The following is a 19699-nucleotide window of genomic DNA, read 5'->3' as shown; positions in this document are numbered from 1 at the left end:
CAGTGTACTTACATATAATAAATAAATAAATCTTTAAAAAAAAAAAAAAGAAAAAGAAAAAAAAAAAAAAGAAGTAAATCAAAATGAGTGTGTACAGGGCCCTAGGGTCAATATCTAGGGTCAAAGAAAGAAAAAAGAAAATCAAGTCACAGTGAGATAATTTAGCCTGCTTTTCTGAAAATCTAAAATACAAGCTGTAAAAGTAAGTTAGACTAGAACTTCAGCAAATATATAAGAATAAAAAGCTAAATGCACTTTCACAACATGGTCTAAGATAGTCCAGACTGGTCTCAAACTTACTATGTAGCTGAGGCTGGCCTTTAACAACTGATATATCTGTACTGTACTTTCAGTAGCCCAAGTACTGGGATCACAAGCATGTGTCAGCATTCCTGGTTTAAAGCCAGGCTAGCTAGTATATGCCTCTAAATCCACCACTTAAGAAGTGGCTCAAGGGATCAGGATGTCTTGGCAACATCCTGGCCTCAAAGCAACAAGAAGAAGTAGAAAAATAAATGACAAACTCGATGAATAGCACTTTAATGAGCACACAAATTACCATTAAACACTTCACCAACCTATTACAGACAAATTAGACAGTATGTGGTACCAATACTCTAAAATACAAAAAGCATTTTAGAACATTATCCTATGGTCTTTCATGTCATCTCATGAGACAGAAAAGGGAGACCACTGCCTTCTCAAAGGACAGAAAAATTAACAGTGTCACCATCTAACAGAAATATTTCACCAGGCAGTGGTGGCACACAGCCTTTAATCCCAGCACTTGGGAGGCAGACGCAGGCGGATTTCTGAGTTCGAGGCCAGCCTGGTCTACAGAGTTCCAGGACAGCCAGGGCTACACAGAGAAACCCTGTCTCGAAAAACCAAAAAGAAGGAAATATTTCCATCTTCTTCTGAGGCTGCAGCAAAAAATACTGCAATAACGCCACAAAAGATCCAGGAGTCCATCTTTTCATCCTACCTACGGCCAGGGAATAGTATTTGCAGAATCCGCACAGGTCAACACTGCTTACAAGTTTTTATCTTTGGCCCAGGCTACATGACAAACATTGTACAACTGCCGAAGGAAAATATTAAACAAACCCACCGTTGTCTGCACTTCTCTCTCCTCTCCCTTTCCTAGACTATCTTATTACTCACAATAAAAATATTACGAAAAACGTCTCTTAACCGAACTGTCTTACAATAAAAGTATGGTCCACTAAAATCATAGCATTTTCTATCGTGTATGACAGATGTGCTTATCTTGCTTTTCTGGGTGTGAGTTCTTTTAAGTTAGGCAGCTGGGAAACTCTGAGGTACGACTTTTCAAGGGGCCCTGCAAACGATAGGAATGTCTATAAACTGTGTGTACACATCTGGGAATGCTCTCTTCTGTCCTACTACCTGGAGCTTGCAGCGTGTCAGGTAGCTTTTCCTGTGGTAGCGTAGACAGAATAGAGAGGGCGAACCTTCAGCGATCTAGGGAGGGGCCGGGAAACTGCAGCACGGTTCTAACAATCAGCTGCCGGGTGGAGGTGGCCCAAGCGACAAAAATAAACCCACTGGAGCATGCAACACCAATTTCCTTCTGCAAAGCCCTCCATGTCTCCCCGAGAATCTCTGATCTTTGGCACTTGTCCCCGACTGTCCGGGAGGTTTGGGCCTCTCACCCGCTGTCACGTTGTCACACAGCCTCAGCGGGACCCTCAGAGCGTAAAGCAGCCCCAGCCCCGCCAGGAACCACAGCGTGGACCCAGAGTTCGCCAACCCGGCCTTCAGCCGCTCTTTCCAGCCCAGCGGCGGGCCCAGGCCCAAGCCAGGAACAGGTGCATGGGGACACCCCACGGCCCGCGCGGCTTCCGCGAAGTAGTCTCCGTCCGCCATCTTGCGGCTCCGGCAGGCGCCGGGACCTGGGAGGGGAGAAGGGCCGGAAACCCGGAGTCGGGAATCCTGGGATAGTGGCGGACTTGAAGCTGGCCTCTGTCTAGGCTGAGTCCTGGGGAACTGGCTGGAGATCTGGAAGGTGGCGGAGCGCGGTGGCCGACTGAGGGGCTACCTAGTCCTCTAGGAGGGCGGGGAAGCATCTGATGGTGGCGCTTATTCTTCTGGAAACGGACTCAGTGTGGCGCCGGAGGGAAGTGGTTTTTCTTCCATACGTGGTTGAGGGTAACCTGTCGCCCTGTGCCGGGGTCGGAAAAGTACTGATGTCTCAAAGAGCCGAGCAGCTCTTAGTGCCCTGGACTCGGCGGCCCAGGAGACCAACCGGATCAGAAAAACTTAGAGGTGTAGCAACTGCTCCATGACCAGAGGGAGCCCAGACGCCACGCAAGAGTCGAGGCCCGCCACCAAGCACTCCAGGACGAATGGGAAAGTGACCGGAACTCAGGGAGAAAGATGTTAAGGCTGCAAAGCCCCGAGGGGCAAGCCGACTTCCTAGAGCGCCGACTCCAGGCTGTCACACCCGCGCGGAACTGACATGGCGCCCTCTTGGCCTGAGCTTCCGGGCGGCTCCTTCCGACGGCCCCTCGGTGATTCCGCCACTCAGCTTCCTTCCCGGCCTGCCTCGCGCCGGCCCGCCGGGCTGGGCCAGAGCAGCCAAGATGGCCGACTTTGAGGATCGGGTGTCGGATGAAGAGAAGGTAAGGGGTCCGCCTCTCTCTTTTACTTCCTTCCTCGACGGGGCCCAGGGGTCCGAGCCGGCAGCAGTGAGAAACCTGGCGGTGCCCCCAGGAAGAAGAAGGTTGTTTCCCGGTGCTGGCATAGTCCCTCTGGCCCCGGGACGCTTCCTTCCTTAAAGGAGCTTTCGTCTGCCTCACGGTGGCCCCAGTCCCCCAGTCCTCAACTCTTTTCATCCTGGACAGAGCACAACCTTCTTTCAAGAGGAGACACTTTGCCTGATTGACTTTTAACTCTAGACTCTTTTCTGTAATTATAAGAGAGGAGGTGAAGGTGATGTCGGGACGTGTCAGGCAGCAGTTATTTTACCGCTTTTGGCAGTTGGGGCTCACCCCATCCCCCCATTTATAGGTATGATTGGGGTTAGTTTAGAACGAGTCACTTCCTGATCAGAGTGGCCTCCTTAACTTCCCTTTTGCTCCTCCTTCCTCAGGAAGTGATTTTGCTGTCAGGACTCCTTGTCAGGGAGGGAGAGGTCCTCTGGTGGTGTCTGTCCACCGAAATACACACCCTCTCTCATCTTTTCTCTACTACTGACGATTAAACTAATTGGATAAAAATAAATCAGTAAACCTCAAGGGATTTGCTTAAGAATTTGACCAGCACCTTTATTCCTGCCTATGCTCTCTTGTGTGAACGTTTAGCCCCAAGGTGACTCCGTCCCTTCTGTCTTAATCTTAACTATAATTTTTTTCAAAGTCTTTTGTTTTGTTTTGTTTTTTTAACTTCCTGTTAAGCAGTGAGAAATAGCCAGACGACTTTTTTTTCAACTCCAGAAAGGTTAAATGGGTCGTAAATAAACCTCACATTTAACACATTCGGTTTGGATGAAACACCCAACCTTTTTTGATGACCTACTATGGTGCTTTATAGCTGGGTATGTCAAGAGTGTCGTTTGTGTACATAGATCTTTAAAAGTGTTTTAAATACCAGGGTGTATTCCAAATTTGATAGTATAACTTTTTCTGACAACGTACATTTGCTAAACTGTCCAAAAAGGAAAGTACTTAGTTCTTCCATAAACACAGACTCTTAGGGCTGCTACAAGTTAGAATGGTCTCATTAGCTAACTTAGGGACAAGAATATGTCTTTTGTTTCCTGCAGTGACTGTTACAAAGTATGTGCTCTCCAATGTTCTATAAAATCTGCCTGGGTTCTTCGAAAAAGAAATTGGAGATTGTTGACAGGGGAACAGACTATTTTTAATCACTTCTTCAAAAAGAATAATTTAACATACACCTGTGTATGAATGAGCCACTGTCTTTAAATGCTGAAAAGGGTGCTTACCACCTTTATAAACCACTTACCAGGATCCAGGGTGGCAGTTTGTTAGTAGAGTCTTAGCATGTGCAACATCCTGTGTTTGAACTTAAGCATTAGTAGGACAAAAACTAAAAAGCCACCAAATAACACTTTAGTGTTGATTCTCTTTTTTCTTTCTTTTTTTGTTTTTGTTTGTTTGTTTGTTTGTTTTCGAGACAGGGTTTCTCTGTATAGTCCTGACTGTCCTGGAACTCACTCTGTAGACCAGGCTGGCCTCGAACTCAGAAATCCGCCTGCCTCTGCCTCCCAAGTCCTGGGATTAAAGGCATGCGTCACCACGCCCGGCTAGAGTGAATGTTTTTATTCCTTTTCTTAAGACTGGGTCGGGTTTGGCTCATATAAACATCTCATTATACAGCCAAGAGTGACCCCAACCCCTAATCTGCTTGTCTCTGTCTCTCAAATACTGCAGTTATCGGTGCATACCATCACACTTAACTTTATTGCTTAGTTTTAGTAATAGTAGAACAAGCCAGTCATAACTAGTAAATCTACCCCGGAACTTGTAATAAATTCTATTCCTACTTTAGTAAAGAGCTTTTAGTTTTTGTTTTGTATTTTTGGGACAAATTCTTGCTATGTAGTTCTAGCTGGTCTGGAACCTGCTCTGTAGACTGGACTGATCTCCAATTTGTCCTCCTGCCTCCGTCTCCCACGATTCTGGGTTTAATAGAGGTTTTTTTCTTTGTTGTTTTTAATTGACTACATTATCTTTATTGGTGTAGATAATGTGGTATAATGATACAGTAAAAATCCTTATGATTTGAGCCAGGCATGGTGGTGTATGCCTTTAATCTAAACACTCAGGAGGCAGAAGCAGGTAGATCTCTTGAGTTCAAGGCTAGCCTTGTCAACATAGTGAGTTCCAGGACTACATAGAGAGACCCTAGTAACTTGAGATTCCTGTAGTTTTATTAGATTCCTTTCCTCAGAGCTGACAGGCACATTCATATCTCTTTAAATCTATGAGTAGAAAGAAAGGGTTGCTGGGCGGTGGTGGTGCTGGTACAACATCTTTAATTCCAGCACTTGGGAGGCAAAAGCAGGTGGATTTCTGTGAGTCTGAGGCCAGCCTGGTCTACAAATTGAGTTCCAGGACAGCCAGGGCTATACAGAGAAACCTTGTCTCAAAAAGAAGGAAAAGAAAGGACTTTGTAAGACTTCTTGATTTTTGAGCTTCTTTCCTACTTTGCCTGCTTTCCCTTCTAATCTTTAGATTGATTTTAACAGATTAAAAAGCTAGGGGAAAAGGCTGGTCCTGGTGATACCTGTCTATAATAATTTCAGCTCTTGGGAGATAAAGGCAAAGAGGATTAGGAATTCATGCCCATCCTTGGCTACATGAATGAAATACTTTCTCAAAAAAAAAAAGTTTTGGGGTGTGTGTGTGTGCGTTTTGAGAAGAGATTTTACTGATTTGAATGTCTTGGGATTCATAAGCAAGTAACCCCTGATGAGGTTTACTTATTTTGATTTATTGAGACAGTCCAAATCCTGTAGCTCAAGCTGATCTGGAACTCACTATGGAGCCCAGACATAACTCCCAGTGACTCTTCTGTCTTGAGGTCATTGGTGTCAGGCTTATAGTCGTGAGCCACTATCCAAGCAGTACAAACTAATCTTAAAAATCTTTCCTGGCCTGGTGACCAAGGCCTATCATCCTAATTGCTTAGGAAGCTGAGGCAAGAGCATAGAAAAATGTAAGGTCTGTCCAGGCTACAGAGCAAATTGAAGTACAGCCTGGAAAACTTGGAGAGTCTGTCTCAAAAACTGGAAGGGAGGTGGGAGATGGACTGGCTATGTAGGTCAGTCAGTGGTAGAGCGAGCACTCACCAGTATCTGCAAAGTCATGTGGACCAGTCTGCAGGTCTGCAGGTCTTATTTGAGCATTAGTTTCTACTTTGAATTCTTGGAAAGAAATCCAGAATTTTCATTTTCTTTGTTGCTAAAGACTTCAAATGTGTTTAGTTTGGGATAGGTATGTTTTGTTGTTATTGTTTTATTTTTTAAAGTATGCATGGTGTGGTCCCAAAAGGAATAATTTAATAATCTTATCTTTGTATGTTTTGTGAAAGCCGTAAGCCCTGACATAACTTTGCCATTTGAGGCTGTTGATTTCTCTCAAGCATTTCTATAAAGGCAAGTAAATCATTTTTATAACCAGCTGGTAAAGGTTTTATCACTTTTAAAGAGGAAGGTTTTTTGGTTTTTTTGGTTTTTCTGTCCCCATCCCCCCCTTTCTTCATCGTTACCTGAAATGGTCAGAATGAGCTGTCCTAAACAAAGCAGGAAGTGAGAAGGTTAGTAACAGGCGGATAAGTGCTTCTAGTCTTATCCCTTAAATGAGTTTCTGGAAACTATTCCAGGTACCTGTGCTTTTCAGTTAACTTAGTTCCAAATGCTTACCAAGACCAAGATAGCTTAATTAGGAAGTTTGAGGTATGAGATGAGTGATGCATTTGGGTTCTCTGCCTCTCCTGTTTTCTTTATTTCATGATTCAGCATTGACTTGTTGTTGTTACTGTTGTTTTGGATTTTCAAGACAGGGTTTCTCTGTGTAGCCCTGGCTGTCCTGGAACTCACTCTGTAGACCAGGCTGGCTTTGAACTCAGAAATCCACCTGCCTCTGCCTCCCAAGTACTGGGATTAAAGGCGTGTGCCACCATGCCCGGCAATTTGTTGGTTGTTTTTTTTTTAATGTTTTATTTGTTTGTTTCCAACAATGTGAAAAGAATTCTAGGATTGAACAAAACTGATTAGCATGGTTTTTCCTTTTTAACCTAATAAATAAATATGTGCATATAACTTTAAAAATACTGAGAAGTGGATCTGTATGATTTTAATTTAGACAGAGGTCTCATTTGTAAGAGTTTGTTTGGTTTTTGTTTTGTTTGTTCCATTGGATATTTGGGTCTTGAAACAGTCCCATTCTGTAGCTCACAGTCTCCCCTCAGTCTCTGGGGACTCCTGTTTCAGCTTCATGGGTGCTGGGATTATAAGCATGTGGCTGTCACACATCACACCTGGCTTAAGGACTTCTTTTTTAAAAAAGCTTTTTTGTTTAATTGCTTTGTTCTGTTTTTAAAGCAAGAACGTAGTATGTAGCTCAAGCTAGCCTAGAATTGGTTATGTAGCCAAGGCTGCCCTTGAACTGACATTCTGTCTCAGCCTCCTGAATGCTGGAATTACAAATGTAAATTGTAAAAACTGCTGCTGCAGCCACCGCCTCCTCCTCTTCCTCCTCCTCCTTCTAGAAACAAGTTTATCAAACTATGTAGTAGAGATGTAAAAAATATAAATGGGGCAGTGAGAGATGCTTATCGAGTAAAGATACTTGCTGGACAAACCTGGTGCCTGCATTCACTGTCGGGATCACAGATAAATGTGAAGGGAGAGAAATGACCTCACAGAGCTGTCCTCTGGCATCCACACATCCACACTCCCTACCTACCTTAATAATAGCAACAGTTTTTAAATCTTGTAAATAGAAGCTGGGATTTAAGAGCTTTGTTGGAGCTTGTTAAAATCTACTTTTAGGCTGGCTATCCTCAATTACATACTTTACTAGATGAATTAAATCCCTGTAGGATGAAGTAAACTCTGAGTCTTACTTACACTGGTAACTTTCTAGGAAGTTGTCAGCTAACATTCACTTTATCATTTTCCTCTTCATACCTTTAGTTAGCTCTACTTGGTGATAGAAGCCTTATAATTTGTTACAAAATCCCGAACCAGAACACAAAATCTAAACAGATACAATCCACGTGACTATAGGTTTATTATGATTTCTTCTAGAATGGTGAACTATTTCATTGGAACCAGCCTTGATGCTAAGTGGGGTAGTATTTATTATTAATTAGTCATAAAATGCAGACCCCAGGTCTGTCTGCTTTTCAGCCATTCATTTCGTACTATACCATTTCCTATGAATTGTGAGTTAAAACCCAGCACTAGGCACACCTCTAGTCCCATCACTCCAGAGTCAGAGGCAGGTGGATCCACATGAGTCAAGGCCAGCCTGGTCCACAGAGTGAGTTTCAGGACAGCCAGGACTATACAGAGAAGCCCTCTCTGGAAAAGAAAAAGGAAAAAAAAAAAAAAAAAAGAGGAGGAGGAGGACAGCGAAGAAGATCTTTCTTTTAAAAATTGAAACATTAAAATGTTCCAGAGGTTCTTAGATTGTCTTCATTCCTGTGCTTCCTCTGATAACAAGCAGAGTTAGTAACTGGAATCATGCCATTTTATCTAGTGCTTAGCACAACACCAAGAACATAGTATAGTTTTACAGACTTTACTGTGTGAAAAAGATTCATTGATTCCTGTGGTTCTCTCTTGGCTCTTATAAAGTACACTTTCTGATAGTCTCTATGGTTTGAATACCTTTTTGTGTATCTTTATGTCTGAGCACTTGCTGCCATTACTGGTGCTCTCTGGTGCTCTGCTGTGCCACTGCTGGGAACATTCAGCCCCATGGCTCCCCCATCTACCCCAGCAGGGTTGTCCTAATAGAGCTCATAAGCTGCCACACCTTGTGTGTGCCACTGCAACTGTGTATGTGTCCCTGCAAGGAGCCTTGCCAAGACCCTAAGGGGAGTGTTTCCTTTGTTTGATATGAGTCCTTTCCTTTAGAGCTTAATAAAAAGACATACCGCCCGGACGGTGGTGGCGCACGCCTTTAATCCCAGCACTTGGGAGGCAGAGGCAGGTGGATTTCTGAGTTTGAGGACAGCCAGGGCTATACAGAGAAACCCTGTCTTGAAAAAACAAGCAAACAAACAAACAACAACAACAACAAAAACATACAACCAGGCATTCTTTGTGCTTTCCTTTGTCCAATGTACAAATTTCTTACATCTCTTTGCCAAAAATAAATAAACTCCTCATATGGATCATGAAATTGAAAACCCTAGGTAGAGGAAATTAGTCATAATAATGAAGACAAAAGGCTACTTGGTTTGTTGTTGTTTTTAACTAGATTTCAATATCCATATACTATTCCTTTTCTCTCTTACTGCCTGTGGTCAAGGTCTGGACCTGATGTTTCCAGGGTCTTGGAGTCTTTTTCAAGGAATTGAAATAAGCACATGAAGATCTGCAGTGCAAGAAAATTTAATTCAAAAATGAAACCATCATACAGATCAGAAAGAAAAGAAATGCATTCATGCTCTACAGCTGGCCACAAGAGTGAGAATAATACTCAAATACTCAAAGACTCCAGGTTACCACCTGGGCTGCTTTGTGGTTTCTAAAGGAGGGAGGAACTTAGGTACTGTCTTAGTTAGGGTTTTACTCCTGTGAACAGACACCATGACCAAGGCAAGTCTTATAAAAAGCAACATTTAATTGGAGCTGGCTTACATGTTCAGAGGTTAAGTCCATTATCATCAAGGTGGGAGCATGGCAGTATCCAGGCAGGCATGGTGCAGGAGGAGCTGAGAGTTCTATGTCTTTATCCAAAGACTGCTAGTGGAAGACTGACTTAGGAAACTAGGGTGAGGGCCTTAAGCCCACACCCACAGTGACACACCTATTCTAACCAGGTCTCACCTATTCCAAAAAGGCCACACCTCCAAATGGTGCCACTCCCTGGTCCAAGAATATACAAACCACGATAGGTACTAAGGACTGGAGCCAAGTGGTTTCCTGTTTTGATTGACAGGCTTGGGTTATGTAAGTCTTTGGACACTGGTATGTCCCATCCATGATAATTTAGATTTTATTCATACTTAAGCCTAATTATTCTTAGTCATAAGATGGTCAATGGAAGCCGAGTGTGGTGACACACGCCTTTAATCCCAGCAGGCGGGTTTCTGAGTTCGAGGCCAGCCTGGTCTACAAAGTGAGTTCCATGGCTACACAAAGAAACCCTGTCTAGAAACAAAAATGCCAGTGGTGGGGAGTAAAGTCAAGGTCAGACTAGTTTCCATAAAAATTTCAAGGCCAGCAAGAGCTGCATAGTGAGATCCTATTTCAAACAAAACAACACACATGCTAGTATAATCCAAGCAAAGTGGAGTTCTGGGTTGCAAAGCTATTTCTTACGCTTGTCTGCTTTATCCTCATTAGAGCATTCTCTGGAACTTTGCCTTTCTACTTATCCCTCCATTATTCTCTTACTTGCAGAAGAACACAAAACACCAACTTTCAGTACTGGGAATTGAACACAGGGCCTTGTGAATGCTAAGAAAGCATGCTACCACCAAATTGTATCCAGACCAAGAGACCCTTTTTCCTTTGTTTTTGCTTATGTTTTTTAGAAATGGAGTCTCATGTAGCCAGTTTCTCTTGTAGCTCAAACATATAGAAAGGATGATCCTCTTCTCTTAGATTTTCTCTTTTCTTTCTCTCTCTCTTTCTTTCTTTATATGTGAGCACACTGTCACTATCTTCAGACACACCAGAAGAGGGCTTCAAATCCAATTACAGATGGTAGTGAGCTACCCTGTGGTTCCTAGGAATTGAACTCAAGACTGCTGAGCCATCTCTCCACCCCTAGTTATGTTTTCTGTTGCTGTGAAGAGACACCATGACCATAGCAACTCCTATAAAGGAAAACAATTAGGGCTGGCTTACAGTTCAGAGGCTTAGTCTATTATTGTCATGGCAGGAAGTATGGTAGCAAGCAGGCTGACTTAGTGCTGGAGAGGCAGCTGAGAGTTCTACTTCTTGACCCCAAGGCAGCAGGAAGTGACAGTGGCACTTCTGAGATCTCAAAGACACACCTACACCAACGAGGCCACTCCTAATAGTGCCTTACCCTATGAGCCTATTGGAGCCATTTTTATTCAGATGCCCTGTTTTGGTAATAGCTACTGTCCACACCTCCACCTCCCAAATGTTTGGGATTATAGGCATTCACTACCACACCCTACCTTACCTTTCACTCAACCTGTCCACATCCATGTACTGTTTTCTTTGGAGGCCTTTTATTTTTTATTGTATGTCTATGTTGGGCAAGCTCTAAACCACTGAGTCATTTTCTTAGTGATTTACTTTGTTTTTTAACTTCTTTTTTACTCTGTGTGTGTTTGTTGCCCCATAAATTAGAGGAGAAATTTTACAGTACGTTAGTTTCTCCTTCACCATTTGAGTTACAGAGACTGACCTTGAAATATCAGGCTTGCCAGCAACTGCCCTTTCCCATTGAGGCATTCTTCCCCCCCCCCCCTTTGTTTATATTTTGTAACCCTGGCTGTTTTTCAACTCACAGAAATCTACCTGCCTTCAAGAGAACTACATATTTTAGGTTGGTTGGTTTGTTTGTGGTTTTAGAGCTTTATTGTAGAAAGGCAGAGAGAGAGAAGGTAGAAAGAGAGAGACCACCAGCCAAGGCCACGTGGAGAGAAGGGGGAAGAGAGAGAGAGAGAGAAGGAGGGCTAGAGAGTAAGAAAGGTGAGAGCTTAAAGAGCCATATTTTAGTTTTTTTGAGACAGATTCTAACTATTATGTAGCCCTAGCTGTCCTGGAACTTGCTAATGTAGACCAGGCTGGCTTCAAATTCACAGATTTGCCTGCCTCTGCCTGCCTTCAGAATGCTGGGATTAAAGGTATACATCACCCCTCCAGGCTCCTTAACAACATTTTTAGACTTATTTCCATCATTAATTTTTAAAATTGTGTGTATGTATGTCTATGTGGGGAGCTGGAGGAGGTATGCACACATGAATGTAGGTTCCCTGAAAGTCCAGAGGGACTTGGATACCATGATTCCATGCAGCTGGAGTTACAGTCAGTTGTGAGAGTTCCTGGGAGGTGGGAACTGCACTCAGATCTGCAAGAGCAGTATGTACTCTCAGCTGCTGAGACATCTCTCCAGCCCCCTTTACTTACAGCATGCTTAGTTGTTCTTTCTGCCTCCAGCCTTTACTTCCTTTCCAGCTGGGTTACTATAAATTCTTCACAGTTATAGTACTCAGTTTTGAGAAGTATCCAAAATTTATCTTTACTACTGCTTGCACATGCATATTTTAAGTTATTGTGAGATACAATAGTTATCTGAGTGAACCAGACATTACTGTGGAAGGCATAGTGTAACATAAAGGCAGAAAAGCTGTATCAAAGAAAGGTGGTGCTTTTTTTAAATGACCAGACTTTGCCTTGTGAATTATATTGCACTGAGATAACCTGTTAAATACTTTATAAATATGCATTCTTGTTCAAATATTTCTAGGAGTGAAGTGAAGCTAAAAAAAAATAGAAAATAAAACAACTGTCCAGAACTAGTAATCAGTAGAATGGATACAGTGTTGGCAATCTGCTTTTAGAGCTTGTATCATCCTTAGGCCCTTGGCTTCTTATGTAGGTGGTAGATAGTAAGAGGAGATGCTGAACAGTTAGTTGTGCTGATGTAGTGGCACAGCCCTAAAGTTGATGCCTGCATAGGTGTGAGACAGCCAGATTCTCTGGTAGCATCATAATTTGTTAAATCCAGGTAGTGGTCTTTTGACCTTTAAGCATGCCACCAAAAATTATTTCATAAAACGTGCTAGAGAATCATGGCTTCAGAAGGTGAAAGATGATGGAAATCCCCATGACAAGGCCAAGGAGACTGGCTCCCTTAAGAGCTTTCTGCTGTGACACCAGGCATGCATGTGTGCCCCCCCCCCCCCAAAAAAAAAAGCTTTCTGCTATAACAGCTGCTTAAAACAGTTCTTGCCTACAGTATTATTTCTGGTGATTCTTTTTTTTTTTTAAAGATTTATTTATTTATCATATGTAAGTACACTGTTGCTGTCTTCAGACACAGCAGAAGAGGGCGTCAGATCTCATTACGGATGATTGTGAGCCACCATATGGTTGCTGGGATTTGAACTCAGGACCTTTGGAAGAGCAGTCAGTGCTCTTACCCGCTGAGGCATCTCGCCAGCGCCCTGGTGATTCTTTCAAAAGTAAATTTCTAGATCTATCGAGTCAGAATTTCTGGAGATCAGTGGTCAGGAATTTATTTTTAAGTGTTCTGATGATACTTATAGAGTCAAGTAACAGTGAACCTTGCTATGGTTCAAATCTTAATTCTCACCTGTTATACTAAGTAGTTTGACTCATCAGGCCACAAAATCCATCTCCTTCAGGTACTCATATTTGCTAAGTTGAAGAAATTAGTTATAAGAATGAAATAATGCTGATAAATACAAAAGAGGCTAGATTTTTTTCCCCAACTATTGTAGGCACATGGGAAATTATATTTTTAGCACATTATTATAGTTATTGTGCAGTATAAATATTATATATGTAATATATAATATGTTTAATCCATCTATTCATGTAGTATTGGGTTTTAAACCTAAACCCATGTTCATGCTGTAGAAGTGCTCTACCGCTGACCTGTATATGCAACCTTTTTTTAAGATTTTATTTTTATTTTGTATGGTTTGCCTGCATGTATGTATTTGCACTACATGTGTGTCTAGTACCTGCAAGGGTAAGAAGGGGGAGAGAGGAATCTCCTGAAACTGGAGATTACAAATTATTATGAGCCACCATGTGGGTCCTGGGAAGTACTCTTACCTTCTGAGCCATCTCTCCAGCTCTCGTTTTTTACTTTTTATTTTGAGACATCATTAAGCATTTAAAGTGTTACTTTAGTGCAAAACAAAGAATTGCTTCGGAAGACTTTGAATTGTGGTCTTTCTGCCTGTCTCCTAAGTAGCTAGCTGGATTAAACCTGGCCTCTCAATATTTTAAACATTTTGAATCTGAAGTTATAACCAAGCAAGTTATCCATATAATCCAAAAATTTTAATGACATCATCTTCTATAACAGGTATACAATAAAGTACATTTCTAAGCTCAGGTAAAGCCTTTGGGTAATAAGACAGGATCACTGTGTATCCTGCATGGGCTCTCACTTCCTTTCTCTCCTCTGCTGACTGAGCATGGACCAACACAGGTCCCACCACACCCTCTACTGTTCTTTCACTTGGAATGTCCTCAAAAAGATTCTGAAGGATTTTGCAGAGCTTGGCTTTAAAGACTCCGTTTCCTGCCTCTTAAGATCTATATCCTTTATCCTCTATACTTTGATTTGGCACGTTTTTATTTATAGTTAATTTAAACATTTTTAGGGCTGGAGAGATGGCTTAGTAGTTAAGAGCACATACTACTGCAAGGGTCCTGAGTTTGGTTTCCAGCACCTACTCCGTGGCTCACAACTGCCTATAATTCTATCTACAGGATATCCACTGCTTCTGTCTAGACTATGTAGACACTCATGAGCATATAACCACATACGTTTACACAAAATTTAGAAAAAAAATGCATCTTTAAAAATATTAAGTAGTTATTTTTAAATATTCCTTATTAAGGGATATTGTTCATGTGTCTTTGCCAGCCTTGTACTTAATGTGGTTTATCTTGTATTATTTGTATCTACCATGATAATCTACAATTCATAATAGCTGAAGGTAGTGACAATCAACTTTGGCAGTGGAGGGAGTTTTGTAAAAGCCAGCCCCAACTAAATCTTACATCTCTGCCTATTAAGAGAGCTGTCACAGCAAAACCTCTACAGGCAGAGCCCAAGCATCTGCCCATTTAAGTCCCCAGTGATTTCAATGCTTAAAGCAAATGAAATGTTTTTTTTTTCATGCTTTTTTTTCTTCTTTTTTATTGGGGGGGGGGGCAGCTCAAGATAGGGTTTCTCTGTGTAGTTGTGGCTACCCTGGAATTCACTCTGTAAATGAGGTCAGAACTTTTAAAAGAGGACATGTAACTCAAAATTTGTAATACCTGGCCATTTGCTTAAGAGATAAAAATTATGTACTGTGCCTAAGAATATTTTTTGTTGTTGTTTTGTTTTTCGAGACAAGGTTTCTCTGTATAGCCCTGGCTGTCCTGGAACTTACTTTGTAGACCAGGCTGGCCTCGAACTCAGAAATCTGCCTGCCTCTGCCTCCGGAGTGCTGGGATTAAAGGCGTGCACCACCATGCCCGGCTTCTAAGTATATTTTATATTACCTCACTGGATACTTAAAACTGTCCTTAATCAATGTGCATAGGAATTATACTCACAAATAAAGAAACTAAATCCAAGCAGTTGAGTGTTAAAGATGTCATGGGAAACAGTTTGATTCCCAGTAACTTCAAAGAAAAAGTAAAATTGGTGTAAGGATGTATGTTTACTTTAGAATGTCATAAACATATGCACCAGATCCTAGAGGCAAATGCTGTCTCCCACTGTTGTGTGACCGTCCAGCACAAGCTCTTACTGCTAACCCTACCTTCTCTTTAGCATTTTAATAGTTAAAATGTTTTCTGAAATTTTATTTTTGTTTTATGTGTATGAGGGTTTTACTATTACTAACATGTCCTGTCTTTCTGTTCTGCTACAGTTCTTTCAATATCCAGTTAGATCTACTAATTAAACCACTAGGTCCTTTCCATTCCTCTCTACATACTTGTTGCATTTATGAAAAACAGGACTTTTCTTAATCTCCACTTAGGTTGACCTAACATTCTAAATTTTGTTTACTTAAAAAAAAAGGCATAGTGGGGCATGGTAGCGCATGCCTTTAATGCCAGCACTTGGAAGGCAGAGGCAGGCGGATTTCTGAGTTCAAGGCCAGCCTGGTCTACAAAGTGAATTCCAGGACAGCCAGGGCTATTCAGAGAAACCCTGTCTCGAAAAACCAAAAAAAAAAAAAAAAGAAAAAGAAAAAGAAAAGGCATAACATTCACTTTAAATGAACAATTAAGATAACATGCTCAGAAATCTTGTCAAAATTCTGGATGTTTTAGAGCCCAGAATGAAGATGATCTTCTAACTCGGTGCTTAGAAACAGAAATGGCTGGGATTGATAGCTATAAAATAGATAGCTGTTGCGTTTTGTTTGAGACAAGTCCTGGCTGCCCTGGAGCTGACCATGTAGACCAAGCTGGTCTCAAACTCAAAGAGGTCTCCCAGCCTCTGCCTCTTGAGTGCTAGAATTAAAACAAGTACCACTAAGCCCAGCTTTTTTTTTTTCTTTCTTATGGTAAACTTTATGCTTAAGTATGTCATTTTTAGACAGTATAGTATGAACTGGAGTAACATACAATGGTGACTCCTGTTAAGGAAAAATGATTTAGTACATGTTAAAATGGTAAGAAACTATGCAAGGTTGTGGCCACAAAGGAAAGATTATTCTCTACTACTAATCCAGTAAGGACAGCTGGGATTTATAGCCAGTGGGCAGAGATTTGGGTATCAGTAAATGGAGAATAATTAGAGACATCAAAGGCCAGGCAATTCTTGCTGAAGACAGGCCCAGCTTGCAGGCAACAAGGCAGTGGGATGTAGCACCCCTTAGATAGCAAAGGTGGGCTGGTTCTTGCTGAGCTCAGTGTCAGTCCTGCCTGGGAGGTTTTTGTTTGTTGTTTTTGCATCTGATTTTGAAGCATGTGGTAAATCACCAATCAACTATCTAGGACAGTAAGTTTTACAGATGTAAATTCCAAGCTGTTATAGATAAGTAGGGAAGATAAACAAATTATTTTGTTTTAAAGGAGCACTTACGTTTTTAAAAAGTTACTGGTTCTCTTTGTATGCCCTTAATATTGAAAATTTGCTAAAGTGAAATAAACAACACACATTAAGCTTCAGAACCCTTGTTTCTCTCGTCTACTGTGTCTCTAAATCCATCTCTTAATTCAGATACCTGCCTTTGAAGACCAAACCCCTTCCTGTGTACATAGGTAGAGCTAATGGTGCCTTCCTTTATGCCCTTATTTGTGCACTTAACACATACTTACTGTATGATTGTGTGAGTGTCAAATATTCATCGACAGTGTTCTCCATTATAAGTCTGTTTGCTGACACTTTTGTTTCTCAAGGCTGAGAGGTTAGGCTGGTTTTTAACTCAGATCCAAATATCTCTGTCTGAGCCACCCTCCACCCCCTCCACCAGCTGGAATATGTGTTTAGGTGATTTGTTAATTAGCATATACTTAGGTTTGTAATATAAGCACTTTGCCTGAGAAAGAGATTCACATTTCTGTGGTGTCCTGAGAAACACACTGGCCAAAGGTGATATAAGCTAGTTGTATTTGCCACAAATAAACAATGAAAACAGGCCCATGCCAGGTGTGGTGGCACACCTTTAATCCCAGCACTCAGGAGGCAGAAGCAGGCAGATCTCTGTGATTTTGAAGCCAGCCTGGTCTACTTAGTGTAATCCAGGAGAATCAGTACGGCATAGAAAAAACAAAAAAGAAAACAGATTTTATTGTTCAAAAGATGTACTAATTTCTTGCTTTATTTATAATAGTTGTCAATGAGTACTTAATATTTTGTGTTCATCGACTGTTGCTTTTGTTTGTTGTTTGTTTTTGGGGTTTGTTTTGTTTTGTTTTGTTTTTTGGTGTTTTGAGGCAGGGTTTCTCTGTGTAGCCCTGGCTGTCCTGGAACTCACTTTGTAGACCAGGCTGGCCTCGAACTCAGAAATCCACCTGCCTCTGCCTCCTGAGTGCTGGGATTAAAGGAGTGCACCACCACGCCCGGCAACTGTTACTTTATACACTAAGGAAGATATACATTAGAAAATCATATTTCAACATTCAGACTTTTAGATTCTTTTACACTGTAACTCTGGCTGACTTAGATGTGTCTATGTCACCCAGACTATCTTTAAACTTGAGGTGATCCTCCTGTCTCATCCTCCCACATGCTGGGATTATAGGATTGAGTACCACTACTTCACAGCTACATTTAGACTGTTGGTTTGTTTGTTTTGTCCCTCTTTTTTTTTTTTAAATTTCAAGTTCTCCTGATGGTGATTTTATTTACTTGTTTAGAGTGGATTTATATGAGTACTTGCACACACATACAGAGGTTAGCAGACAATTTGAGATAGGGAATGGAATTCAGGTTGTTAGACTTGACTTCGAGGGCCTGTACCCGCGGAGCCATCTTTCTGGCTCCCGTCAGGTTTGAGTAGTGTACTAGTGCACTCAGCTTCCAGCTTAGTTTCAAAAGGCTTGTGAGACTTTGGTTGGTCGGTTGATTGGGTTTTGTGTAAGAACGGCTTGAAGGCTTGAGATAGAGGTACTTGTGTACAGGCCTGACAACTTGAGTTCTTTCCTGGATTCCACAAGGTGGTGGGAAAGAACCAACCTTGGAGAGTTTTCCTCTGGCCTCCCTGCACATACCTTCCATGACAAGTATGTACCTGTACATACATGCACAAAATGGTTTAACTTTGATATGAACATGAAGAACTTAAAATCCTATGAAGTGTGCTAATCTGGAAATAGAGCTGTCTTGCCTGTTAGATAATCATCTTTTTTGCTATCTCTGTGACTTTAACATCTTCATGAGTGGCACATTAAATATTAGGGGGCTTTTGTTGTTTTTCTTCCATTGTGTGCTATATCTATGCTGAGAAATTCCTTTGAAGTTAGGCATTGCCTTAGGCTTTCTATTGTTGTGACTAAATGAAACGCCATGACCAAAAGCAAGTTGGGAAGGAAAAAGTTTATTTTGCTTATACTTTCACATCACAGTTAATCACTGGAGAGACGTCAGGGCAGAAACCGGAAGGCAAGAATTGTTGCATAGACCATGGAAGAGTGCTGCTCACTGGTTTGCTCCTCCTGGCTTGCTCAACCTGATTTTCTATAGAACCAGGATCACCAGCCCAGGGATGCTACCACCTACCATAGGCTGGGCCCTCCCTTACCAATCATTAGTTTTAAAAATGCCCTACAAGCTTTCCTGCAGTTAAGGGCTAGATGGTGACTCTAGCCCATGTCAGGTTGATAAAAACTAGCTAGCACAGGCCTACTAATTATCATTATCTCCATCATTTTGTAACTATCAGATATCTGTATGTAGATATTGTCAAATGCCAAATAGAAGCACATCTAGAGGCAATAAGGAAGGAAGGACCCAGAACAGTCTTAGAGCATATTAATTGAGGGATTACTGTCTAGCTTTCCTCCAGTTAGACTAAGCTATTGGCAAAATCAGAATTTATTCTCAGAATATAGCAGTGAGAATGAACACTGAGAATAGTGTTACATAGTGTCTCATACCTGTAATCCCAGAACTCATGTGGCTGAAGTAGGAGTTCAAGGCCACTCTGAGCTACATACTGAGTTTGAGGCCGGACTGTACCACTATATGAAGTCCTGTCTCAACCCCTTTGCCTTCACCCCACCCCACCTCCAAAACAAGTAGCCTGCTGCCCTTAGACTCACTCAAAAGATAAGGCATTCATGTAGGGCATGGTAGCACATAAAACCACTGGGATGCACAGGCAGGTGGATCTCTGAGTTTGAGGCCAGCTTGATCTACAAAGTGAATTCAGGAAAGCTAGGCTGTGTAGAAAAACCTTGTCTTTAGGGCAGTTTTAAAAAGAAGGGAAAGTGTTTATAACCTGATCAGAAGCAGCAAGCTTACCTAGCCTTGCCCTTGAAAGAACTAGAGACGGGCTATAGATGAAATGTACAGGAATGCTGGAAGGAGCACCAAACAGGAATAGCTGTTATCTGTCTTCATAGAGACAGTTGTGTATATGTAAAAGGAAATCACTAAAATCAAGAAAGTGAAAACTTGGAGTAGTCAAAATAATTTTCTGAACAGCAAACTGGCACAGCTGAAGAATATTTTAGTAAACTAAAAATTGGAACTGCCCAAAGGTTAGAGGTTTTTAATGAAAGGTTAAATATATAAGGAAAAATGAGATGCCGGGTAGATCCTAACCCTTGGAGAATGAC

The 19699-nt window shown here is 41.6% G+C and overlaps 2 protein-coding genes across 8 annotated transcripts in view; one reads left to right on the top strand and one right to left on the bottom strand.

Annotated features, from left to right (window-relative positions):
* The window catches only part of St7l (suppression of tumorigenicity 7-like), an 84823-nt gene extending 82344 nt beyond the window's left edge, over positions 1-2479 (bottom strand). For 3 of the 6 annotated variants that reach the window (NM_153091.3, NM_001253702.1, NM_001253703.1), the window contains exon 1: positions 1677-2479. In NM_153091.3, coding sequence (NP_694731.1) covers positions 1677-1890 — 214 coding nt within the window. In that variant the 5' untranslated portion in view covers positions 1891-2479. Of the gene's footprint in view, positions 1-1410 lie in introns of all 6 variants that reach the window. The other 3 variants (NR_045578.1, XR_003954315.1, XM_030252589.1) reach the window with 3 other exon arrangements.
* The window catches only part of Capza1 (capping protein (actin filament) muscle Z-line, alpha 1), a 41725-nt gene continuing 24505 nt past the window's right edge, over positions 2480-19699 (top strand). For both annotated transcript variants that reach the window (NM_001355044.1, NM_009797.3), the window contains exon 1: positions 2480-2645. In NM_001355044.1, coding sequence (NP_001341973.1) covers positions 2607-2645 — 39 coding nt within the window. In that variant the 5' untranslated portion in view covers positions 2480-2606. The remainder of the gene's footprint in view (positions 2646-19699) is intronic.

Source organism: Mus musculus, chromosome 3 (assembly GCF_000001635.26).
Source record: "Mus musculus strain C57BL/6J chromosome 3, GRCm38.p6 C57BL/6J".
Classification (NCBI taxonomy): Eukaryota; Metazoa; Chordata; class Mammalia; order Rodentia; family Muridae; genus Mus; species Mus musculus.
The sequence above is the reverse complement of the archived record's forward strand: the minus strand, read 5'-3'. Positions and strand labels throughout refer to the sequence as shown.